This window comes from Lynx rufus, unplaced genomic scaffold (genome assembly GCF_022079265.1).
Source record: "Lynx rufus isolate CCGP_SWC_20201006 ecotype Redwood Valley unplaced genomic scaffold, mLynRuf1.p SCAF_9, whole genome shotgun sequence".
NCBI lineage: Eukaryota > Metazoa > Chordata > Mammalia > Carnivora > Felidae > Lynx > Lynx rufus.
The window spans coordinates 107,392,454-107,418,042 of record NW_025814897.1 but is presented as its reverse complement, the minus strand read 5'-3'; the positions used below and the strand labels follow the sequence as shown (position 1 = coordinate 107,418,042).

Below are 25,589 nucleotides of genomic sequence, written 5' to 3'. Positions count from 1 at the left end.
GAAGAGTTTGTAGGGCACTGTCTTTTTTTTTTTTTTTAATTTTTTTTTTCAACGTTTATTTATTTTTGGGACAGAGAGAGACAGAGCATGAACGGGGGAGGAGCAGAGAGAGAGGGAGACACAGAGTCGGAAACAGGCTCCAGGCTCTGAGCCATCAGCCCAGAGCCCGACGCGGGGCTCGAACTCACGGACCGCGAGATCGTGACCTGGCTGAAGTCGGACGCTTAACCGACTGCGCCACCCAGGCGCCCCGGGCACTGTCTTTTTTGACAGCACGAGATTTTGAGATTATCAGGAGACCATTCTTGTCTATTCTGAGTCTAAAACTAGTATTTTGGTACAGCCTTCAGAGAAGCATTAATGCTTAAAGGTCTTTAAATCTGGGTAAAACTGGGTTTAGGAACAGTCTGTGGTGTCTAGATTGTGCCAGTTCCTTGAGTGAAATATTTTTGAAGCCCTTAGTCTTCCAATATGATAAAAGTTGAAGGCATAAAAAAAAAAAAAAGTTTTTTTTTTGGAATACGTGATACATTCACATGTTTAAAATCTCAAAAAGGATTAAAAAGTATTTAGTGAAAAGTCTCTCTTCCATTTTTATAGGCTTCCAGAGTTTTCTTTAGAGTGTGCCAGCAGATATGAATACTGTATACGCAGAATAGCATAGTATACGCACAATTTTAGGCGTTTTTTGCTTCAAGTCATGAGGAATTTGTCCCATTTTTTTCTTGAAATTTTGCAGTTTCACTTTCACATTATAACTTATGATCCAATTTAGATTCATCTTCTGAATGGCGGCTCATTTGTTCCAGAAGTATTTATAGAATAGTCCAGCTTGCCCCACTAGTTGAAATGTCACCTTTATCATACATTAAGCCACTAATCAATATGTAATATGGGGATTGATCCCTTTTTAACATTTGCATAGGCCATACTTTGGCGCCATCCTGAGGAGAATATAGAATTAAGAGTATTTGGATGGGAGATTGGTACCAATTTACTTTTTGGTAGGACAGATTTATAAACCTAAACAATTTTTCGATGTCAAGAGATTTTATAATTGGTCAGTTATTTAAGATGGGATGTGAGTTGGTGGAGATGAGAAGTACCTATTACTATTTACAGAGAAATGCCATGTAGATTTCAATTTATGAAGCATAAATAAATTCTAGATAGATTACAAAGTTAAATTATAAAAAAGCATGGGGAAAATTTAATTTTATTAGACCTCTGGAATTGGGGAAGGACTCCTTAAAATTAGGAGGAATAAAAGAAATTGCCAAAGAAAAATGGTGTCGGTTTGAGTACGTGATAGTTTTATGCATGTTATAAAAAGACAAACAGGGATGCCTGGGTGGCTCAGTCAGGTAAGGCTCAGGTTGTGATCTCAACGGTTCGTGAGTTCGAGCCCCACGTTAGGCTCTGTGCTGGTGGTGTGGAGCCTGCTTGGGATTCTCTCTCTCTCCCTCTCTTTCTGCCCCTCTTCTGCTCTCTCTCTCTCTCTCTCTGTGTCTCTCGAAATAAATAAATAAACTTAAAAAAAAAAAGTCAAACAAACTGGAGAATTTAGTACACATAAGGATAGCATATTTATTTAGTTTGTGAAGAGTGACTGTATTCTAAGAAACAGGTCCCTAGTAGGGGAAAAGGAGATCAGCTGATGAACCAGTACAGAAGAAATCTTGGCCTAACTACCAAAGAATGTAGCGGTATTACACATATAAAAGAATACGCAGAACTTATATAGGTAAGGCTTCGTACATCATATAATGAACATCACAAACCTACTGCCCAACTTAATATCTAGAACCAGAATTGACAAGTTTTTTCTGTGATGGACCAGATAGTAAATATTGTAGGTTTTGTGGGCCATACAGTTATTCAGCTTTGTTGTAGCAAGAAAGCAGCCATAGACAATGCATAAGTGAAGACATGGTTGTGTTGCAATAAAACTTCATTTACAATTACAGTTTGCAGGCCGTATTTGCCCCCAAGGGCTGTAGTTTGCCAATTCTTGTCTAGAACATTACCAGTACTGTTTCACTGTTCTAAATTTTGCTTATTCTACCCTTAAATTAAAAAAAAACAACAACTATTGCTTGTGTTTGAACCAGTTTGTTGCCAAGTTTCTTTAATTTTGACTTATTAAAAACAGTATGCATTGCATTTCATTGAGTGTTTTATTTCTGAGATTATCTGTATCATTGCATGTAGTTGTAGTTCATTCACTTTCGTTGTGCATAATTGTGCCTTCTGTGAATATAACGCAGTTTATTCTCAATAGAAATATAAGCTTTTCCAGTTACTTGCTATTACGAACAGTGCTGCCATGCACAATCTGGTATATATGGATAAATGAGAGTTTCCTGAGGGTATGTGCTTTGGAAGCAAGACTACTGGATGTTGGAATCTGTGTATTTTCCCCTCAACTGGATAATGCCGATTGTTTCCCAAAGTGTAGTTCCGGTTTATGGTCCCTTCATCAGTGTGTACAGAAGTTCCCATTGGTCCATATCCTTGGCAGTGCTTGGCATTTTCAGACTTCTAGTTTTTGCCAAATTAGTGATATAGAATAATATGTCATTATGGTCTTAAGTTGCATTTTTCTGATTGTTCATGGGATTGAATATCTTTTCGTGTATTTAGTTACATTCATGTTTCCTTCATGGTTCCTTTCCTCTGCAGTTCCTACTTATGCCTGTTGTTCAGTTTTAGATGGGGCTTGTCTTTCTATGCAACGTATACATCCTATATGTGTATTTTAAGATATGAAGCTTTGCTGGTTGGTTATGTGTTGCACGTGTATTCTGCCATCTGTGTCTTGTCTTTTTTTTTTTTAATGGTGCCTTAGTTTTAATGTGGTTGAATTCATTCACTTTTGATTTTTTGAAGTACTTTTATTTTTATTTTTGAAGGTTTATTATGTATTTTTTTGCATTCATTACTTTCTATAACTTATTTATTTTTTATAATTTACCTCCACGTTAGTTAGCACATGGTGCAACAATGATTTCAGGAGTAGATACCCCTGACTCGTTCAGTTCATCCCCTCTCCCACAACTCCTCCAGCAATTCTGTGTTTGTTTTCTGTATTTAAGAGTCTCTTATGTTTTGTCCCCCTCCCTGCTGTTATATTGTTTTTGCTTCTTGTGAAGTACTTTTAAAGTCGTATTTTAGAAAATCATTTCCTGGGTGCCTGGGTGGCTCAGGCAGCTAAGCGTCCAACTCCTGATTTTGGCTCAGGCCCATGAGGTTGAAAGCCCCCGTTTGGGCTCAGCGTGGAGTTTGGTGTCTGCCTGGGATTCTCTCTCTCCCTGTCTCTCTGCCCCTTCCCCGCTCATTCCTTCTCCCTCTTTCTCTGTCTGTCTCTCTCAAAATAAATACAAATACACTTAAAAAAAAAAACCCCGCAAACAATCCTGAGAAGGGAGGGAAGGAGACAGTGAGGGTACATGTAGACAGAGGTCCGACAGCAGCTTGGTCATAGGCAGAGAGTGTCAGACACAGTTGGGACCCCCTCCCTTCACTTTCAACTAGCAGATGTTAAAACAGACTATGAAGATCACATTTTATGCTCAGCTTGGTTGAGTAAGTCTGCTTCGCTTATTGTCTGCTTCTTCGTGGTCTCATGAACAGATATTGCCAGTGAGTTCAAAGAGCAGTTGCAGACCCTGATTCCATTTGTGTTAAACCCGGCTAATTTAATGGAAAAGGAGATCAATGGCTCAAAAGTCACCTGTCGGGGGCTATTGGAGTATTTTAAGGTAAATATGGGTTTTAATTATCAAAATAATGTGATTTTTGGTGAAACTGATCTAGGCTGTAAACTAACTTTGAATTTCACTATTTTAAAGCTGAAGGGGGAAAGTTTCACGGGGAGATGGTGAGAGGCATTTTCAGAGCCTTCGGGGTCCTTCCAGGAGCGGGCCACTGGGTGGCAGTATCGGTCTAGGAACCAAATGAATGTTCTTTGCACTTTCTTAGAGGAGTAATTACTGTGGCTAAAGGAAGATTGTTCCTCAAGGAAGATGGTGTGGACAGGAGGTGGTTAGGAAGTTGCTGTGAGTAGGAGGAGACGGCACCTAGATGTGACACGACTACCTCAAGGCGGATGGTCACTGTGCCCACAGGCAGTGGTGAGGCCAGTGTGCATGGGGAATCTGGTGGGAATCCTAGCCTTGGTAGGCTCGTGCTGCTTGAGAGCTACTTTCAGTTAACTCAAAATACGCTAACATGCACTCAAAGGTGTGTTGTGTTTTGGCTAATTCCTGGGTGTTGATCTAGGTCTTTAGGAAAATGCAGTTGTACGGTCACTTTTAAAAAGTTAAAATGTGACTGAATTGTGACAGAATGACATTTTTCATAGTTCTTTTTACGTTTATATCCTAAGGCGTATATTAAAATTTACCAAGGAGAAGATCTGCCTCATCCCAAGTCCATGCTTCAGGTGAGCACTTCTTTGACCTCTTAAGTGATCCTGTTTGGTTACTGGTGACCCATATATGAGAATGGGAGTGTGACTGCCTTTTGGGTTTTTTGTGCGTATTCCGGTGGTACAGTTAAAGCAGAACGGATTTTCCCCTGGTCTTCCCGCCAGACATCCCGGGGAGAGCACTGTTTTTTTCTTACGCCTGGTAGGCCGGGCCCACTCATCTTAGACAAATTACTTTCCTGTTATCTGTGGTCTACTAAATCCTGACATACTTCTTTAGTCAGGTTTTTTGTTTTCAGAGATTTTTATTTTCAATATTTTGGTATTTTCAAGATGTAATTTCATTAAAATATATAATTTCTGACTTTCAGGTGCATAACATAAGGTAATTTACTGCCAAATGGTTCTTCTATTTTTGTTGTTGTTTAAAATTTTTATAATGTTTGTTTATTTTTGAGAGAGACACACAGAGTGTGATCAGGGGAGGGGCAGAGAGAGAGAGGGAGACACAGAATCCGAAGCAGCCTCCAGGCTCTGAGCTGTCAGCACAGAGCCCCACGTGGGGCTCAAACCCACGAATCGCGAGATCATGACCTGAACTGAAGTCAGACGCTTAACCGACGGAGCCACCCAGGCCCCCCTCCTCTTTTTTTTTTTTTTTTTTTTTAATGTTTCTTTTTGAGAGTGAGAGAGAGCATGTGTACATAAGGAGGGGTGGGGCGGGGAACGACAGAGAATCTGAAGAGGGCTCTGTGCTGACAGCAGAGTCTGACGCGGGGCTCGAACTCACAAATTGCGAGATCATCACCTGAGCCGAAGTCGGACACTCAATTGACTGAGCCTCCCAGGCGCCCCCAAAGGTTTATTTCTTTAATAGCAAAACATTTTCACAAAGGAAGCCAGAGCTTGGGATTCATGTACAGATAAATTTTTCCCTTTTTTGACTTGTATCTGTTTCTTAACATTTAAAATTGAAGCAAAGGGAATGATATTTTTAGAAGTTTACTTTGCGATAAGATTCTTACATATAAGAACTTTTGGGGCAGAAAATTTGGAAGCAAAGTTATATTTTATTTTATAAATAGGGCTATATGGGAACCTAAATAATGGCAGAAGGATCATAAAAAAGTGAACGGGGATAGGGTGAGAGGAGATTGTGGAAGAATGTTAAAAGAGGAAGGATCCACAGTTTATGCTTTCCTTTCTTAAAAGGCCACTGCTGAAGCCAACAATTTAGCAGCTGCGGCGTCTGCCAAAGACATCTATTACAACAACATGGAGGAGGTATGTTGGGCATGTGTCGTCTTCTGAAAGATCTATATAACCTGGGCCTGTTGCTGCCTTCGGAAGCCCAACCTCACCCTGTTTACCGTATCTTAACGTGATGAGACAGCAAAGCTGTGTTCAGGTCCCTTGGGTAATAGGGGTCTTCCAATTATTACCATTTCTAACCAAGGCTTTCTTACGGTGTCGTTGCTGTCACTGATCAGTGTCACCCTGGTTATGTAAGTGCACTTTTCAGAGGAGGTGAAACCAGACTTTATTGGTCTTGGTCACCATTTTACAGTTCATTTCTAATATCTTAAAACATTCTTTTGCAGTGTTTTCACTTGTTTCGTTGGGCACCTGTTTTCGAAGGCGTCTTCAACACCTATGTCTTCATTCTTCTTAGGTTTGTGGAGGAGAGAAACCTTATTTGTCTCCAGACATTCTAGAGGAGAAGCACTGTGAATTCAAACAACTTGCTCTGGACCATTTTAAGAAGACCAAGAAGATGGGTGGGAAGGATTTTAGTCTCCGCTATCAGCAGGAGCTAGAGGAGGAAATCAACGAACTGTATGAGAATTTCTGCAAACACAATGGTAGCAAGAATGTCTTCAGCACCTTCCGAACCCCCGCAGTGCTTTTCACAGGCATTGTGGCTTTGTACATCGCCTCAGGCCTCACTGGCTTTGTTGGTCTTGAGGTTGTGGCCCAGCTGTTCAACTGCATGGTTGGACTGCTGTTAATAGCCCTTCTCACGTGGGGCTACATCAGGTATTCTGGTCAATATCGTGAGCTGGGCGGAGCAATTGATTCTGGTGCAGCGTACGTGTTAGAGCAGGTAAGTGGTGCCAGCTGACAAGGCTGAGGGTCGATAAGGGACGGATGCTTGTGCTTTTATTGTAAAGTATTTCCATTTGAAAGAGTTTCATAGTGAAAGAAGGCGTGAGAAACTTCCCCTGGCTTTTTGTTTTGTTTTGGGTTTTTTTGATAGACATGTTGTATCATCCTTCTTGAGGATATTCATATTTAATCCTATTATTTTGTTTTCATGCCTAAAAACTCTCCTCTAATGCAAACAGAGTTTCAACTTGGACATACTGTGTTTATCACGGGAAACTTCTAACCACATGCTCTTCAGACGATTCCTGTGTGATTCTCCCTGATCTGAGGTTAATTTGCTTCCCTGAAAATCAAGAGCTTTGAAAATTTTCTGTTTTGAGTTCTAATGGATGGCATCTCTTTCACTTCAGATCTTTCAACAAGCCAGTGGCTTTTGACATTGACGTGACCTCCAGATTTACAGATACTTGAGACCCTGATTGATTTCTTTTTCTGAGTAGCATGAACAGATCGGTTAAGTCAGAAGCTTGTGAGAAGCCAGGAGAGCTGCCCGCCCTGCTACATACAGTCACAGAGCAGGGGCTCAGTGGGCTCTCTTGGGGGTCTGCTGCTGCCACTTGCTCCCCCAACACCTGTGTTTTCATTTCCCCATTTTCTGTAACATACCCGTGCTGTAGAACGAGATGTCTGAAAGTTTGTCTCCGCGGTCTTACTCTCTCGGCGCTGTGTTGTATTTTATTAACTTACGTGTTTGAACAAATGGACTTTTGCAGGCTACATCCCATATGGGTAATTCCACTCAGGCCGCTGTGAGGGAAGCGGTCGTTGGGAGGCCACCCGCGGATAAAAAAGCTTAGTAGCATCTTCACAAGAGGATCCAACGAGAACGCAGCCAGCCCCAACCGATTTCTGGGTTTCTGCCACGGCCACAGGTCCAGGTCCAGAGGAACACAGATCTGGGAATCATCCGGGAAGAGCTGAGACTCAGCAGTAATAAATGAACAGACCTTTCCCGTGGCTTCAAATTCTTACACATACTTCCATTTCTGTTGGAAGCATTTCTTTTCCTTGCTGATAATAGATCCAAGCCTGTGTCTATTTCCTTGTTACTCTGCTTTGTGCACTTTAAAGGGGGAGAAAGCGAAAGGAGAAAATGCAAATGTGGTTTTAAATCCTGAATGTGCCACTTCGTGCCTTTTAAGATTGAATCCAGGCTTTTGAGGACATGATAGGGAGGGGATTGAGGATAACCTCATGGAAGATGCTGTTTTGGGGTGAAACCTGTCCGTTCTTTTTATACCTTACTCTTTTTAAACAGTTTACAAAACTTGCAAAAGTTTCGGAACAAAAGGCTGAAAACGATGCCATTACACTTTTAAAATCTTATGATATTAGAGAATCCTGTTTGCCATATAGTGTGGGAAGATTGTATCACGTTGAAATCCACCGTACCCTGGAATTTCCAGTCTTTTACCTGACAGGCTAACAGTTTTGGTGGGATATACTTTTATTTTATTTTTGCCTTCATTCCTATAGCTTCTTTCTAGAAAAGAAGCAAACATGCCTTGAAAAGCCAGAGTGGCTCATCATAAAAGGGGTGAGCTTGATATTTTAAGAAAAAAGCTTGAGTTTAAGTGAACCATGTGACCTCTGATAAGTCACTTGAACTTGTGCCTTGGTCAGATTCACTGTTTGTAGGTTTGTATGCATATATGTATTATATATAACTCACGGTTATCATTTGAGAGGCCTTGTTTTTTCAAGAGTTCTGCATAAGAATGAACTTTATTAAGGATTAGAGGAAACACGTTACCAAACATTACTGCCTTTAGTTGATGTCCTGTTCTTGTGGCCTAGCAGTAAATCAGGTCTTTATCTAAACCATTTGTCTTTTCCTATGCACTAAGATTTTTAATAACGAAGCTACTAACATTGTCAGTTTTGTTTAGTGAGTCATCCTGTAGCTTTAAAATAGCTTTGGCTTAGTAGGGACCAAAGTCCTACCCAAATGTGGACAGTATCTAGAAGTATCCACGAAACCTTTATTTACCTTGTGTGGTAAAAAACACTTTATCTATTAGTTGCCTTTTCCTTTGATTTATAATGGTGAATTGTACATTTTAAAACTTCATAAAACTTGCCTGCAAGTATTTATATAAACATTCAGGTCTGAGAGCCTTAATTCTTAAGATATTTCTTGTTTTGGGGGGAGATAGGGAGGGCTTAGGCCAAATCCAAGTGTAGGTTCTATGTACGTGAAGTCTGAACGGAAGGCACAAAGAAGTCTCGTGTGGCATGTAATCTCTTAATCAAGGAAGTTTCTTTTTATTTCTTTGATGCCTCACCACTGAAGCATTTTTATAAGTCCTGAACTAGTTCCGAGCATGTTGTATGTTTCCATATTTATACACCATCTTATCCTGAAGTTCTTGCTATTTTTTTCAGTTGCCATTAAATTTTAGGAAAGTTCCAGCTTGTTCTGAAAACTGTCTACTTGCATATCAGTGATGCTTAGTTTTGACTATTAAATCGAAAGCTTCTCTTTGAAATTTTGGTGCATATCAGGTGGCCCCTCATTTTCCTGAAGGTTTGTCCTTACTAGCGAAAGGCCTTACACATGTTGAGATACTTGGCTTTTAATGCATTGTAGAAGCACATTTATAGTTTTCAGAATAATTGTCTAGAACGATGCTTTTAATGAGAAAAGGATGATGTGTCTAAAACTTATTTTAATCCTAAAGTATTAGAAATTTTAAAATAAATATGTCATGTGATTAGTGCAGTCTTACTATTAGTTAACTGTTTAAGTCACCATTTCTGTTTTGACCTTAAAGAAATAATTTGGCTTAATTACCCTGGGGAAGCCTTATTATTTTTGTTTTTATTAACTTACTATGCCTCTGGAGCGTGTTTATAAAGTTTTTCTCAATGAGGATCCTTAATGAGTTTTCTTTGGCCTATTTTTACAGGAAGTTGATGGTTTTATATCATCTTTTTCAATACAAGATGCATTCTCATTGCTGGCTTTAAATAGTCCTGGGGAGATTTATAATCAGGTTGAAAGGAATGTCTTTTCCCTCTTAACTTCCCTCAGCCTTTAGTTTGTGGGTCGGAGACGTTGAGGAGGGATAGTTCAGACTGAAAGCGTTGGCTTGGCCATGTTGCTCTGCCATCCCTGGCCAGTCTTCCCACACAGGCGATTTTTGTGTGCTCATTTCAAATGGTTACACGGGGCCTATTCCTGTTAACGTATAAAAGGAGGTTTTCAGAATTTCGATGAAAAGTATTCATTTCAGGGAAAAATGTTTCTTCATTTTTTTTAATACTTCCAATTAGCTTTTTATGGTAAAAATCATAGAGTCAGAATTTCAATTCTTTCACGAATAATCTAATGATCGTGTATGATGGTAAGCATCTTTTGGAGTCCTACCGTATTTTAGCAGTATGCCAAGAAGTCTGTTCTGTGGAGGTTTGTGTATTAATGCCTGCTTTATACTTGGTAAAATTGTCTATGAATACTGTTTCGCTTTATCTGTTCTTTCTCTTTTAACGTGAAGTTAGGCAAACAAATAAACTGCCTTGTTGCTGGCAGTGTGTTTCCTTAGCAGGTCATATCCAGTGTTCTACCTGGCTCATAAACATTTTATTTTTTTTCCTAGAGTTTTTTTTTTTTAATAATTTATATGGAAATCTTCATAGGACTTCTCCCCCCCCCCCCCATAGAACTATTGAAATGTAATTTAGGGTGATTTAGGATGGCTACCATGTAAGGTAGCCAGAATGGGCTACATCTTTCTGGCTTACATTTCGATCTGACAAAATTTTAGTCAAGGAATAAGGGCATAATGAAGACAAGCTTCAGTCATGAAAGTACAAACCATGTATATAAGTGATTTTTTTAAAATCACTTTAAGAAGTCCATTGTATGAGACCATTTGCTGCAATTGAATAGTGTTCTTATGTCCTGTTACAGTTATGATTTGGGTAGTGGCTCTCATCTGCCTTGGAGTGCATAACACTTACTTGGGAGGCTTGTTTAAAAACATTCAGATTCCTAGCTTTATGTCAGGGATTGCCTCAGGGGGTCTGGGTTGTGGCCCTGGAGTCACCACTTTGATAAGACAGTATTGCAGGTGGCTCAGAGACCGGCGAGAGAGACCGCACCATGTGATGGGGAAGTGCAATTCAGTATTGTCTGGAGGCGAGTGGACAGACAGCTTTTACCGAAGGCTCACGATATGTGGTCTGCCGCCAGAGACCCTGGCTGAGAGTTTCCCACGTTCAGAGTAATAAGGGGGATATCTTTCATCTAGAGGATCGTCCAGGCTCCTTAAAGCTGTTGTAAATCAGGATGTCATAGTGCCTTCTCTGAAAAATGAATGTACACGTATCCTGTTTACTAACAAGTGTAATTAGGATTTTGAAAAAACTATTTTGAAAGTTGTTTTTCTTTAAAAACAAAATTCAGCACTTTGACTTGAACCCCTCATCATTCCTGTACAGAAAACCTTAAGCCATAAATAATAATAATGAAAAGGAAGGAGAAAACAACTTTGAAAATTAGTGACAAAAGTGCCCCATATCAGGAACTTCTCAAAGTTCTAGGTCTAAAAGCAGAAAGTTTTCAAAAGAAATTTTTCCTCCCTGGGAAGAAATTTCATGTGCCAGAACTAAAATTTAAATGCAGTGCTCTTATGACCAAGGGAAGGTTGCATTTGATTCTCAAAGCTTTCTAATCTAGATGGCTAAATGCTGCCATGGACTTTAGCCTTAAAAGGTCAATATTAATCCTGAGCATATACAGGTTTTCTTCTCAGAGTTCTTTTTCTTTTCTTTAAAAAATGATTTGTTGAAAATACTTTCTCCTAGACCCTTGCCTTTGAATGGCTTTAAAGTTTAATATACTTTTTAAAAAGTGCAATGGGATGAGATTATGCTATTAGTTTCTTAAAAGCATGTTTTCTGTTTCTTAGTTGTAAGGTCATTTAATTGAATAAAGATCATAGCACCATGTCTGTGGGTTTTTTTTCCCCCTTTCTCCATTCTTTAATGTGGGAAGATCTGTGAGATAGATTCGGGCTTGGCAAAGCGAATAGGAGATCTAAGGGGATGGATAACTCCATGTCAAAGTGGGCAGTAGTAATGTGGTTTGAGCTTGTCCCCTTTCTCTGTCCTGCCAAGTAGTCCTGAACAATCTTCCTAGCATAGTGCTCGAGAGGGCTGTGCACTTGGTGGTGGGGCTTAAAATCGAGCACAAATTTCATTTGCAACAACACGAACTTGTGAGGACCTTTGAACTTGTAGCACTTCACCTGGTCGCCCCATCTGGTTAGATGGTTCCTCTTTGGGACTGGGGTGTGGTGAAGCTCTACCGAAAGCTTTCTCTTTCAGTGGTGACCTTGAAGCCAGGGGGGAGGTTGCATTGAACTTCTCAAATACTGACTAATCGCCAGACATAGCCCATTTGGCCCTGCAGTAAGAAAGAAGATTTCTACTATGTTTCTAGTTTGAAACAGGCTGGGTGGGGTCAGTAGCATCCATCTGTCCATCCACCTGCCTTCCCCCGCCAGTGGTGGTCATGTGTTAGGTGCCAGGCTAGCTGTCATGTTTGAGTTCCGCACAGTTTAGTTAGGGAAGGCGCAAACTCACGAACTGATAACACTACGAAGATTATGGTGAATACTTGGGTGCTACCATCAGAGTGCAGATACCTCCATTAGCATAAGCTGGGGAGAAGGAAAGGGGGGAAAGTGGGTGTGTGTGGATGGGGATGTGGTGTGTGTGTCCAGCAAACTGGTTTGTCTTTGGTACATTGACATTCTTGCCTTTGATTTCCATGTATCAGTTTGCAAAGATGAGTTCAACTCTCACTAGCTTAATCGAAGAAAAAGCAATTGTATTTGGATGTCTCAGGGTAAAACCGATACCAAGTACTGGAAGAACTCATGTCAACAGGTCTGTTCTCTCAGGTATGTGTTGGCAAATTCAAAAGCAGATGGATTTATTCCATGCTGCAGGGGAGGAAAGTCACAGATGGTTCCAGGCTTACATCATACCACTTAAATGTCTCCAGAGGAAAGAGCCTTTTTTTTTTTTTTTTGACCCACTGCCTATTTTAAAATTGTGTGTGTGTGTGTGTGTGTGTGTGTGTGTGTGTGTGTGTGTGTACATAGCTCCATCTTGGAGAAGGCTTCTGATTGGTCTGGCTTGGGTCATATGTTCCTTCCAGGGTCAGTGGATATATCCTGGGGGCTGGGGCCTCAATAGCTGGACCTGGGTCACGGATGTCCCCAGTCAGGGTGACAGAGTACTGTGATATGGCAGATCCACCAGAACCACCCAGAGTCACCAAGTGAAAGACCGCTGGACAAAAATGAATGTCCATTACAGTTCCCAGGTCCCCGGACTGTGAGGCCATTTAACAAACAGTGGGATGAGAAAGGCTGAACATTTCAGGAATGTTCTTTCAAGGGGAAGTATGGTCGTTATGCTGCACATTTATGCAGGGGAAGCTCTTCAGGGCCTCTTAATAAGGATTTGTTCTCTTCAGTAGGACTTGAGGGGTTTCAGAGATGGAGATTCAGGAGGAAGTTATACGTCACCTTTCTTTTCTTTCATAAAAACCTGATTTTTCTGGTCAGAGCAAATTGTCAGAACTGGCATATTCGCAAAGCCTCACCAGAGTATAATGGATAAATGTTAAAAGAGATGTCCTTCAGGGGCATCTGGCTGGCTAAGGGGTTCCTGGCAGAGCACGCAATTCTTGACTTCAGGGTTTTGAGTTCAAGTCCTGCATTGGGTGGAGCCTACTTAAAAAAAAAAAAAAACAAAAACCTGTACTCAGTTGACTGATAGAGCTTTCCCATGAAGAGTGTTCAGGTCTTGAGAGTTAATGTCAAGCAACAGAAATGCTCATGTTCTCAACAAAATACTCCTAATGGATTCTGTTTCCTTAAATGTGGCTTGCCTGCCCTCTCTCCTCCCCCTGCCCCTTTCCTCCTTTCCTTCTCCTGCTCTGATCTTCCTGCTGCTTCTACCCTACCTGCTCGGAATCCCCACAAGGTGCCACGCCTTCAGCATAGGCCTGAGCCATTTTCTCCTACTTTCTCAGAGAGCAAAACAGTGGATTCTCCTGGAGTAGCCCACCCCCTCCTTAGAAGGAGGAGAATGGGGACGTTGCAAATAATTAGTTAATACTGCTCCTCCCCTGTCACAAGAAGAACGGGTCTCCATGGCTGTGGTTGCAGGAAAACCAGGAGCTTTGGTGTTGATCCTGGCATGGCTTCCCACCCATACAGTGGTGATGGACTTGGGATGGGGCTTAAGGAGAGTCTTGCTGACAATGGACCGACATCATTTGGTAGCTTCTCAGCCTGCAGTCTGTCTTACAGAGCTCCTTAAAAAAATTTTTTTTTAATGTTTATTTATTTATTTTGAGAGAGAGGGGGGAGAGAGAGAAAGAATCCCAAGCAGCCTCCACACTGCCAGCACAGAGCCCAATGCGTGACTCGAACTCACGAACTGTGAGATCATGACCTGAGCCAAAACCAAGAGTTGGGGGCTTAACTCACTGAGCCCCCCAGGTGCCCCTGGAGCTCCTCTTTTGAGAGCCGTGTGGAAGGTACCAATCCCTTTCCTGACATCCTCAGTCCCCCCCCCCCATATGCTTTTTGTTTTGTTCTTCCTGGCACAGCACAGTGGGAGGAGAAAGGAAAGTGACATCTGGGTAGTGACATTTCTGGTAGAAAGCAGGGAGTAAGGAGAAGCAGAAGTCAGTCTGGTGGGCTCAAAACTGAACCTTTCCACCCAGGGTTTGGACTGTTCTACAGTCACCTGCTTCATCTGCACTACAGTTTGTAATGCCCATAAAAGCTCTGGTATGTATCTGCATCGCCTCTGACTCACCTGTCGGGAAGCTAGTGAGTGACCCCTGATGTGGATGAGCACGTGCCTTTCCTCCTGTTAGCGGCCAGCATGTCCTGATGAGGATTTACCACGTGCCACACAACAGGCTCAGCACTTTACAAGCATCATTTCGTTTGTTGCTCTCCCTTTGGGGAATGCATTTTTATAGGTTAACTTCCATGTTGTCCGATACCATCATCACTCCGTTTAAGAGATGAATACACTGAGGTTCAGAGAGGGAAGGGTGTCCTGGGCCCTCTAGCTAGCAGGTGACAGGGCTAGGATTGGCCCAAGCATCTTGACTGCAAGGCTCAGGGACTTGCCCGGCCCTGGCCGGAAGAGAGGTGAACAGGAGTTGGTTCTACTCTTAGGGAGTCACAGCCCAGTCAGAGCCCAGTGCCAGGAAGGGCCAGTGTCTGGTCCTTCCTTCCTTCCTTCCTTCCTTCCTTCCTCCCTCCCTCCCTCCCTCCCTCCCTCCCTCCCTTCCTTCCTTCCTTCCTTCCTTCCTTCCTTCCTTCCTTCCCGGAATGCCTGCTGTGTGCCGTAATGCCTGCTGTGTGCCGTGTTTGGGGGCTGAGGGCTTAAGACCCAATAGTTAAAAGTGCTTTCTTTTTATTTTTTATTAAAAAATTTTTAATGTTTATTTTTGAGAGACAGAATGCGAGGGGGAGGGGGGAGAGAGGGAGACGCAGAATCTGAAGCAGGCTCCAGGCTCTGAGCTGTCAGCACAGAACCCCCCTCCCCATGTGGGGCTCAAGCTCCTCGAACCACGAGATCATGACCCAAGTCAAAGTCCGAGGCTTTAACTGACTGAGCCACCCAGACGCCCCCAAAAGTGCTCTCATTCTGCTAGACCTTTGCCTTCGAATGACTTTCAAATTCAATGTCGTTTTAAGCCGTGAGTCCACTCGAATGGAGGAGGTAAGTAAACGGATTCCACGCCCGTGGGCTGTGTATGCAGGTGGAGTGTAATACAAGACGGGCTCAAATACGGGGCGGCCGGAAGCGCGCGGGTGGAAGGGGTGAGGAGGCGGTGGCGCTGGAACCGGAGCGCCTCTGGGTGGAGGAGGGCGTGGGGAGAGGCGGCGGCGGCGGGGAGCGGGCGGCAACCTGGCCTGTCTGCCCCAGGGGCCGGGCCGGCTGTCTGGGGCGCGGGGCCGGGAGCCCTGGCGGCTCTCATTAGTCAGCCGCGCGGGGAGGAGCCGGCTGACCTTACGCTGGCCCGGCCTCTGCGGCCATTAGAGCTCATCCCTCGGTGGCTGCGCTGCCTCCCAGTCCTCGAGGTGGGTGGGGCGGTCCTGCCCCGACTTAAGGAAGGGTGAGATGCTCGGGGTGGCCCTCCGGGTCCCGGACCGCTGCGTGCGAGGCGGAGAAGTTGGGTGAGGCGGGAAGAAGCAAGTTAGGGAGCAGCCCGTCGGCAGAGGCGCCCCCTGGCACCTGCGGGCCGGGCGCGCCACCCTGGGCAGGCGACAGGGATCGCGCTCCCCCGGGGCCGCGCCGCCGCCTCTCCGGTGGCGGAGGGGGGGGGGGAGTGGGGGTGGGGTGAGCCTCCCCCGACCCGACCCTTCGAGGGGTTCGTCCGTTCACGGCCAAGTGCAGGGGCAGGGAGGGAGCCGGCGAGGAACTCGAAGGGAGCGAGGTGGCGGCCCTCGGAAGAGTCGGGGGAGAACCGCGCACGGTCTCCTGGCCAGACCCCCCCCCCCCCCACCTCCGTACCCTGGGGTCCTGGGAGCGCTGTTCCCCATTAATGACATAACGAACCCCTGCTCCCCGCAGCCTCAGGCCTTTACGCAGCAGATAAACCGAACTCCAGCCTGAAATTGAGGGTCCACGGCAGGAAAAAAGATGCGAGCGTCCATCGTAAGTGTGGGGCGGCGTGGGCTGGGGCGGGGGCTGTGTTTCAGAGGGGACTCATGGTCCTGGAGTCTGAATTATTACTGATGGGAAGGATCCTGGAGGACGTGGGGCCACACCTCTAGGAGCCTCGGGCCATCAAGTGTCAGATGTAAGTAAGTCAGCCCCTGGTCGTCTCCGTGCTTGCCTTTCTTGCACAGGCACCTGTCTGGAGCAAGTCCCAGGGAAGGCAGGACCTACGGAGGAGGGAGGCAGCGAGGGCAACTGGCTCCACAAGTGAGACCAGAACACCTGGCCTTGGGTCTGACCTCTGGTCTCAGCTGACACACCCCGTGACCAGCCCTGCCCAATTTCCAGGCTTTCACTTTTCCTTTTTCTAATCTGATATGGTTCAGAAATCATAAAGGGGCTTACCAAATGCTTCCATTCACCAGCTTTTGAAGTAGACCCACCTGGGATTGTGTTCCCACCCAGCCCTTGGCTGTGACATATGTGTGCCAAGTGCTGTTCTGAGCACTTCCTGTTTCAAATTTACTCTGTCCCCTAAAGTGAAGATTATATGACTTAATACAAGGCTGTGCTCAGAGTAGTGTTTCACACACGTATTAAGTGCTCAACTGAAATTCACTATTACTATTATCTCAATCCACAAAAAGATGCCACAGTGACCAACATCAGTATGTACCTGGCATATTTGATGCCCGGAGTGATCGTTTTATTAATTCATTTATTTTTTCAGAGAAACACTATTTTCTTTTTTAAAGTAGGCTCCACACCCAGCGTGGGGCTTGAACTCACTACTCTGAGATCAAGTCCTGAGCTTGAGATCAAGAGTCAGACACTTTTTTATTTTTTAAAATTTACATCCAAATGAGTTAGCATGTAGTACAACAATGATTTCATGAGTAGATTCCTTAGTGCCCCTGACCCATTTAGCTCACCCCCCCCTCCCACAACCCCTCCAGCGACCCTCAGTTTGTTCTCCATATTTAAGAGTCTCTTATGTTTTGTTCCCCTCCCTGTTTTTATATTCTTTTTGCGTCCCTTCCCTTATGCTCATCTGTTTTGTCTCTTAAAGTCCTCATAGGAGTCAAGTCATATGATTTTTGTCTTTCTCTAATTTCACTTAGCATAATACCCTCCAGTTCCATCCACGTGGTTGTAAATGGCAAGATTTCATTCTTTTTGACTGCTGAGTAATACTCCATTGTATCTATATACCACATCTTCTTTATCCATTCATCCATCGGTGGACATTTGGGCTCTTTCCATACTTTGGCTATTGTTGATCGTGCTGCTATAAACATGGGGGTACGCGTGTCCCTTTGAAACAGCACACCTGTATCCCTTGGATAAATGCCTAGTAGTGCAATTGCTGGGTCATAGGGTAGTTCTATTTATAGTTTTTTGAGGAACCGCCATACTGTTTTCCAGAGTGGCTGCACCAGCTTGCATTCCCAAGGAGTCAGACACTTAACCAACTAAGCCACCCAGGTGCCCCTTGGAGTGGCCATTTTAAATATCCCTCTCCTTTATCTGACAACACTATTTTCAATAATAACCAGGAACTGATTACTAATAACAGGAAATATTACTAATATTAGTAATACTATTAGTAACAATATTCAGAAAAGAAAGGGTGAAAATTTTCTTTTATTGAGCTTTGCATATGAAATCATGCCAGTGAAAGAGGAAAAACATGAAAAGTAAGGAAAAATGTTATGGAGAAAAATGGGGGAAAAGTAATGGATTAAGAGTTTTTAACTGCGGGGCACGTGCCTGGTTCAGTTGGTGGAGCGTGCGACTCTTGATCTTGAGGTTGTGGGTTCAAGCCTCATGTTGGATGTAGAGATTGCTTAAAAATAAAATCTTTAAAAAGAAGGGTTTTTAATTGCATTTGTGTATTTTTGAAAGAAAGCTTACTCTTACATGTAGGTTGGTCACAGTCATGAATGATAGCAATATTACAGTTTCTCTTTTGGAACTTTTACTTCTGGAAAGTTGTCCATGACTCTGTCGAAATTGATCTTCTCTGCATATTTATGTTCAGTAGTCCGTTGAGCTAGATTTGTCTTATTTTTGCTCGCAGCTGACTGAAGAGCACTTTTTATTAATTTTAATGTCAAAGGTTTCTCTCGCATGAAACCACAGATATACAAATAAGAAAAGTCTTACACATTAGGACAAGTGTGTCAGAGATTCATAAAAAGCACATTTCAGAATAAATTCAGAAATCGCGATACTGCCTCTTAAAAAAAAAATCAATCTGCTTGCTTTTAAATATCTCCGTATGTGAAACATTTTTACTACAACGTCGTCACCAGAAAATTCAGCATACGTTTTTATCTCATTTGGCAAAATTCTCCCAAGTTTTCCTTCTGGAAAAATCAGAGAACACGGTTGAATGGTAGTGAATGCTGACACTTATTTAATCCATTGCTTTAGAATAAGTCTAGTTCTCGATGAAAACGATCCATTTCTCTTTTAGTTTCTTCTGGCGCTGAGAGAGCCGTCTCTTTTGTCTTCTGTTTAAACACAGGAAAATGTAGGACCTGGACAGTTGGCACACAAACTGTGTCAAAAGTGAGCTCAGTACGGCTCTGAGCTATTTGGAACTTACTGCTAGAACAATGGTTGAGTTTGTGTGTCTGCAGACTATATAACTGGGTGTTTTCTGGTTGCATTTCCATGTAGAAGGCAAAATTTTTAGTTTTATTTTTTATTAAAATTTTGTTTAATGTTTATTTATTTTTGAAAGAGAGACAGAGAGCAAGCAGGGGAGGGGCAGACAGAGAGAAGGAGACACAGAATCAGAAGTAGGCTCCAGGCTCTGGGCTGTCAGTGTAGAGCCCAACACGGGGCTCGAACCCGTGACCTGAGCCGAAGTCAGACGCTTAACCGACTGAGCCACCCATGCACCCCTACTTTTAGTCTTTAATCAAACGTAAACATTAAGGCACTAAGGCAGCCGTGAGTTCCTTGAGGAAGGTCATATACTCTGCGTGTTTCGGGGGTCTATCAGTGTGGGCTGCAATCTGTAAGGAAATGTAACTGAAATTACATTTTTCTTGCCTTTGTGTCTCTCATCACAAGGAATACAGCCCCTACCTCCCTGCTCTTTGAGTGTGCCGCTGTCTGACTCTCAGGGCTTGACAAATGTCATTTGTTGTTAAAGCAGGTGCCCGGACCCGGAGGCGCAGAGAGCCGCGTGTCTGCCGTCCGGGCCAATGTTTCTCTCTCTTTAGTCCAGCCTGTGATGCCTCCTGGTCAGTGCCAGCGCTAACCCGTCCATGTTCCGAATCTGCGAAGAATGAGTGGGCTAGGAGCTTTTCTCCAGCCATGCTGCCCTTAAATCTCTGGCTGGCTGCTGGAGAAGTGAAAATCCAAAGTGAAACAGGGGCTCCATAATCTGGATACCAAACTGGGGGCTTGGACTCTTGAAACAATAGAAATTGGTAAGAGGCTGAAAGAGACTTCCAGGAAAGGCTTTACTGGGGCTTATGCTCCGACACAAGGGAGGCAGCATGAAGGAGAGAATCTGTAGGCTGACTGGGCGAAGAGAGGTCAGGGTGAGTTTTTCAAAGAAACTTAGGTGGGGGGGAGGGGGCGCCTGGGTGGCTGGCTCATTCAGTTGAATGTCTGGCTCTTGACTTCAGCTCAGGTCATGATCTCACAGTTCGTGAGTTCCAGCCCCACGTCGGGCTCCACGCTGACAGTGCGAAGCCTGCTTGGGATTCTTTCTTCCTCTCTCTCTCTCTACCCTTCCCTGCTCTGTCTCTCAAAATAAACTTAAAGAAAAAAAAGAAACTTAGGCGGGGGTGGGGGGGTGGGGGGGGGTGGGAAGGGTGTGTGCGGGAGGGATTTATTAGCACCTAGGCACTTAAAGGTCATGCTTCTGTTGTGTGTAGTAGGTCTAATTAGCATGTTAAATCTCCACCCCCTGGGCGTGATTTTTAGTATTCTCATGAGAGGAAAAGTCGGGAGAAGTTCAGCCCTGGGGTCCTTCTTGGGGTGCAGACTGGTTTGGTCTGGTCTAAGCCGATCTTGGTAGTAAACATCCTCGGTTCAAGTGAACATCCTCTCTCTGAATTCCTGCAAGGTAGACTATTCAAGGGGCAAGAATTGTGGCTCCCCCCCCCCCCCATGGAGACAGCCCAGGAATATTCTATTTCAAGGTCAGGGTTGATGGGACCTGAGTCCAGTCCCTGCTCTCAGTAGGAGGAAACTGATGGGCTTAACTCTGATCTCGATTCTAGACTCCCTTCTCGACAACTTTTAAGACCCTCTAAGTTTGTCCGCCGTTCTGTCAGGTCTCTGAGCCAGGCCCTGCACGGATTCATCCGCACCCTGGAGGGGCCGCAACTGGGAGGGGCTTAAGGAGCGCATTCATCGAGGTCATGACCGTCTGCTGAGAACATCGTAGGCGCCAGGCCGGCTGTCGGCTCTAGCAGGTGTGCTGGGCATCGGAACCCCATCCCTCCTTCCCGTGGGCTCAGCTCAACAATTCTAGTCCCCGGATAAACAGGGCTGCGGCCTGCAGAAGCAGCAGCTACACTGTTTGGTGGGGTAGCAGGGCAGGCACGGAGGTGGATGTGCTGAGCCCATCTGGAGGGGTGAATAGGGCTGTGCCAGTGAATAGCCAAGGGTACTGCAGGCCTAGAGAACATGGAGGTAGAGGCCCAGCTCGCCGAGGGATGGGGGGAAGGAGTTGTTATCGGAAGTCGGTACCTTCGTGTGAACTACTTGGTATACTGGGGAGAATTTGGCCCTTGGATTCAGAAAGTCCTGGCAGTGTTTCTTGGGGAGCTCTGAGACCCTGGGCACGTTACTTCCCATCTCTGAGCCATTTCCCGATCTGTAAAATCGGGCTGCTGTTAAGAATTCCAGGTAACTTGTGTGCCGAGTGGTGCCCGGTGGGGGTGGTGGTGGTTTCCAGATGAGTTAGGAGGCAGTCCTGATTCACGTGGGGGGAGGCTGGACTCCGTCATAGTGTGGGCCTCGAGCCAGGAGATCAAGAGCCGTGGAAGGCAGATAAGTTTTGCTTCCTTTTTCTCAGACACCTTTGGGCTGCGGGGGCGGGACCTGGTGTCCCTTGGAGCCACTGGCAAGGGTGGAGGTGATGTGTCAGCCCAACCCGTCCTCCACCTTCTCTCTGGGCCTGAGGCCGGGGGGGCGCAGGATCTCAACCCTCTCACGGGTACACGTAGTTTTACAGCTTTTGCCCCATGATCTCATGTATTCCTCGCACAAACTCTGCTGGTTGGGCCCGTATGGCCCCATTGTACCAGAGAAGCTCAGAGAGGTTGAGTGATTCCTGAAACTCACAGAGCAGCAGAGCAGGGAGGGGCTGAGTCTTGGGTGGTGGTTTCTGCTTCTGAAAACGCAGCCTTGGACAGACGGGGTTGACGCCCAGGCCCTCGCAGGTTTCTTCTCTTCCTGAAGCCTTGGTACCAAACTCCCAACTCTTTGCTGGGAAGTCCCTTCCCAGCACCCATGCTGGACTTCAGTCATTCTCGTTATTACTAACTTCTAGGCATTTCTCCCAGAGCATCAGAAATGCAGGGGCTGAGGCTGGGATTTCCACATTCGCCGCACGCAGCACGTGGTTTTGGGAACAAGGGCAGCCTGTTCTCGGGCTGCGTTTCACAACCTCCACAGCCTCTCCAGCTGGTCCTGGAGCTGGGAACTTTCCAAGTCAGAAAAATAATAAGAACACACCCAGGAACAGTGGCTGTAAACCCTGCTGTTTACAGAAGGTCTTCCTTCCTGTGTGCCAGGCGGTATTTGCTGAGTGTTCTGTAGGTATTGACATATTTGATCCTCGGGACGGCCCCATGAATCAAGGGCTACAATGACGCCCAACTTACAGCTGGGGAAACTGAGGCTAGGAGAAGTTGGGTCACTTGTCCAAGGCTATCCAGTTAGTAAGTAGTGGAGCCCAAATCTGAACCGAGGCTGTCTGGCTCTGGAACCCCGAGGCTGTATAGTCAGTGTGCTTTTTCTGAAAATGAAATCCGTCCTGATTTAAACACGCTCAGGAGTCACGACGCTCAGGAGCCTACTTTCCGTAGTTTTTGTACACCTGAAATATTTCATTAAAAAAACCCAAAATGGCAGGGGCACCTGGGTGGCTCCGTCGGTTAAAGCATCTGACTCCTGGTTTCGGCTCAGGTCGTGATCTCACGGTTTCGTGAGTTCGAGCCCCGCGTCGGGCTCCATGCTGACAGTGTGGAGCCCGCTTGGGATTCTCTCTCTCCCTCTCTGTCTCTGCCCCTCCCCAGCTTGCACTGTCTCTATCTCACTCAAAAATAAATAAGTAAACTTAAAAGAGCAAAATGGCTACATGGGGCCGGATGTGTGTGGAATGGAGCCCTTCCGTGGCGGCCTTGAATTGAAGAGAAGCATTCTTTTTGTTTTGTTTCACCTGTTGGGTTGAAAATTCTTCTGGAGGGGCGGCCACTGTGGTCTCTGGCCCTGTCTGGTGCCCTCAGCTGAGGGCCTCACCCTGGAGCAGAGCTGGGGGGTGAATGTGGATTGTTACGCAGGGGCCACGATCGTAGATGGAGTTGTCTATGGGAGGGCTGGGCCGTTTCCTTTCTCCCTGCGGTGGTGGAAGAGGAGGGGCTTCTAGTTCTCCCTTTGCCCCTTTCAGGCCGACCCTGGGTAAATGACCTCATCTCCCTTCGCCTCGGTCCCCCCCACCTGCCAAATGAGATTTGTGCCCATCTCAGCCTGACCTTCTGTGTCACTGCTCTTTCCCCTCTGGTCCTCACTCTGGGCTGCACAGGAGGACCACCTGGAAGCTTTAAAAAAATGCCCCTGTGATGCCCTCACAGCTGTGCTTCTGCTCCAGTCCGCCCCGCGCCCCTGCGTACCTGTGTCCATTGTCTCCTTGAAGGCAACTTCCTCCCCCTCCACCTTCTGTGGCTTCAGGAGGGTGTGAGGGTTGAGCGTAGGCTTCGGGTTTGAATTCTGCCCCTCTCACCTTTCAGGACCTCAACAAAAATCTCAGGTGCTGCCTTTTCTAGTTTCTTCTGCAGCTCCCCTCCCCCTCCTCGCTGACACCCATTCAGTCAGGCTTCCGCCTCCACCTCTGATAGGAGCTGTGCTCATAAAGGTCACCAGTGACCCTCTCCCTAGAGCACTCTCTTGACCTCCAGACTCGTGGGTTCAGCTGCCTCCCTGGCCTCTCCGTGTGGCTACCTGGGAGTGCTTCAACCCCCTGCCCCGAGCGGCTGGCCTGTCCAAAAGCCTATTCATTCTGCCTCCCACTTGCTCTGGCCAGAAACCCTGGTTATCTTTTTCTTTTTTTTCTTAATGTTTATTTATTTACTTTGAGAGAGAGAAAGAGAGTGCAAGTGGAGGAGGGGCAGAGAGAGAGAGAGAGGGAGAGAGAGAGAATCCCAAGCAGGCTCCACGCTGTCAGCGCAGAGCCCGACCTGGGGCTTGATCTCGTGAACCGTGAGATCGTGACCTGCGCCGAGATCGAGGGTCGGACGCTCAACCGACGGAGCCCCCGGGCGCCCCCAAACCCCAGTTATCTTTGACTCCACTTTCCTTCACACCCGACCTCACTCCATCAGCAAATCCCGTTGGTTCAACCGTCACAGAAATCCAGAAACCTGTTGCTTCTTTTCCCCACCGCCCCGTCTTCTCTGAGCCGTCTACACCTCTCTCCATCCTTCATTCAAAACCCTCTCCTCCTTCGCCTCCTTCTCTCCAGCCACACTGGCCTCCTGGGCTGTTCCTCAAACACGCTCCTACCTGGGACTTTTGCTCAGGCTGTGACCTCTGCCTCGACGTCCCAGATATCTGCAGGGCCTGCTGTCCGCCTTCCCTGACCCCTTCCCGTCCCCCTCCAGCCTCCAGCCCCTTTAACCCTGCTTTACCTTTTCTTTCTTTTTGTTTTTATTTGGTATTTCTTCTAATATTCTAGGTGATTTACTTATTTACTAAGGTTTAAAAAAAAATGCCGTCTCTCCCCCACGAACAAAAGCTCGTGACGCCAGGAATCTTTGCTTTGTTCACAGACACAGCCCAGGTGCCTAGGTTGGCGCCTGGCACCTAGCACTCTGAGCATGTGTTGAGTGAAAGGAGTAAATAAATGAGTTCCTTGATCCTCCCAGGCAGAGGCGGGCATCCCCAAGGTGAAGGGATTCTCGAGGGAGGTCCTTGGCCACTGACGCCATCGCCCTAGGGTGGGAGAGGGGATCTGTTCTAAATGCAAGGTGATTCCACATGCACGCCAGCAGCCCCCTCTCCTGCAATTTGTGTGCTCGCTCGAGTCTCAGAACCACAGCTGGGGATAAAGGCTGCAGGCTCAGAGTCAGGAACCCAGCGAGTTCTAGAGCACAGTTAGAGCACATCACACACGGCGATGTTGCTGTTTGCCTTGTCCGGGACTCCCTCCGCACTTCACCTCTGCTTGTCTCAGAACACTGATCATTTAAGTTAAAAAAACTTTTTTGATGTTTATTTATTTTTGAGAGGTGGGGGCCGAGAGCGAGGGAGGACAGAAGATCCGAGGCAGGCTGGGTGCCAACAGCAGACGGCCCCACGCGGGGCTCGAACTCACGAACCGTTGAGATCATGGCTTGAGCTGATGTCGGACACTCAGTCAATTGAGCCACCCACACACCTCCATTTAAGTTTTTTAAAAAATTTTTTAAATGTTTATTTATTAGTTTTGAGAGAGAGAGATTGAGCGAGGGAAGGGCAGAGAGAGAGGGAGACAGAATCTGAAGCAGGCTCCAGGCTCCGAGCTGACAGCACAGAGCCTGATGGGGGGCTCGAACTCATGAGCCATGAGATCATGACCTGAACCGAAGTCGGACGCTCAACCAACTGAGCCACCCAGACACCTCGACTTCCGTTTAAGTTTTAAAGGAAGAGTTTAAAGATACTCTACAGGTGGAATGAGTAGGTGCACATAATTGTGATAAAGCAAATACAGTACCAGAATCGTAGAATCTCAGGTGGTGGGTACACAGATGTTCACTAAAAAATTCTGTCAATTTTTTTTTTTTTTAAATTTTTTTTTTTTCAACGTTTATTTATTTTTGGGACAGAGAGAGACAGCGCATGAACGGGGGAGGGGCAGAGAGAGAGGGAGACACAGAATCGGAAGCAGGCTCCAGGCTCCGAGCCATCAGCCCAGAGCCCGACGCGGGGCTCGAACTCACGCACCGCGAGATCGTGACCTGGCTGAAGTCGGACGCTTAACCGACTGCGCCACCCAGGCGCCCCCTGTCAATTTTGAATATTTGAAAATTCTGATTGTCTCTTTGAAAATTTT

The 25,589-nt window shown here is 45.7% G+C and overlaps 2 protein-coding genes across 4 annotated transcripts in view; both read left to right on the top strand.

The window, feature by feature from the left end:
* The window catches only part of ATL3 (atlastin GTPase 3), a 51,559-nt gene extending 40,011 nt beyond the window's left edge, over positions 1–11,548 (top strand). For both annotated transcript variants that reach the window (XM_047070264.1, XM_047070262.1), the window contains exons 9-13: positions 3,634–3,761; positions 4,388–4,444; positions 5,642–5,713; positions 6,102–6,533; positions 7,309–11,548. In XM_047070264.1, the coding sequence (XP_046926220.1) occupies positions 3,634–3,761; positions 4,388–4,444; positions 5,642–5,713; positions 6,102–6,533; positions 7,309–7,392 (773 nt within the window). In that variant the 3' untranslated portion in view covers positions 7,393–11,548. The remainder of the gene's footprint in view (positions 1–3,633; positions 3,762–4,387; positions 4,445–5,641; positions 5,714–6,101; positions 6,534–7,308) is intronic.
* A 3,996-nt stretch (positions 11,549–15,544) lies between these two features.
* The window catches only part of LOC124504751 (phospholipase A and acyltransferase 3), a 37,648-nt gene continuing 27,603 nt past the window's right edge, over positions 15,545–25,589 (top strand). The window contains exons 1-2 of one of the 2 annotated variants that reach the window (XM_047070265.1): positions 15,545–15,723; positions 16,217–16,300. In XM_047070265.1, the coding sequence (XP_046926221.1) occupies positions 16,286–16,300 (15 nt within the window). In that variant the 5' untranslated portion in view covers positions 15,545–15,723; positions 16,217–16,285. Of the gene's footprint in view, positions 15,724–15,779; positions 15,820–16,216; positions 16,301–25,589 lie in introns of those variants that run through there. The other variant, XM_047070266.1, reaches the window with a different exon arrangement.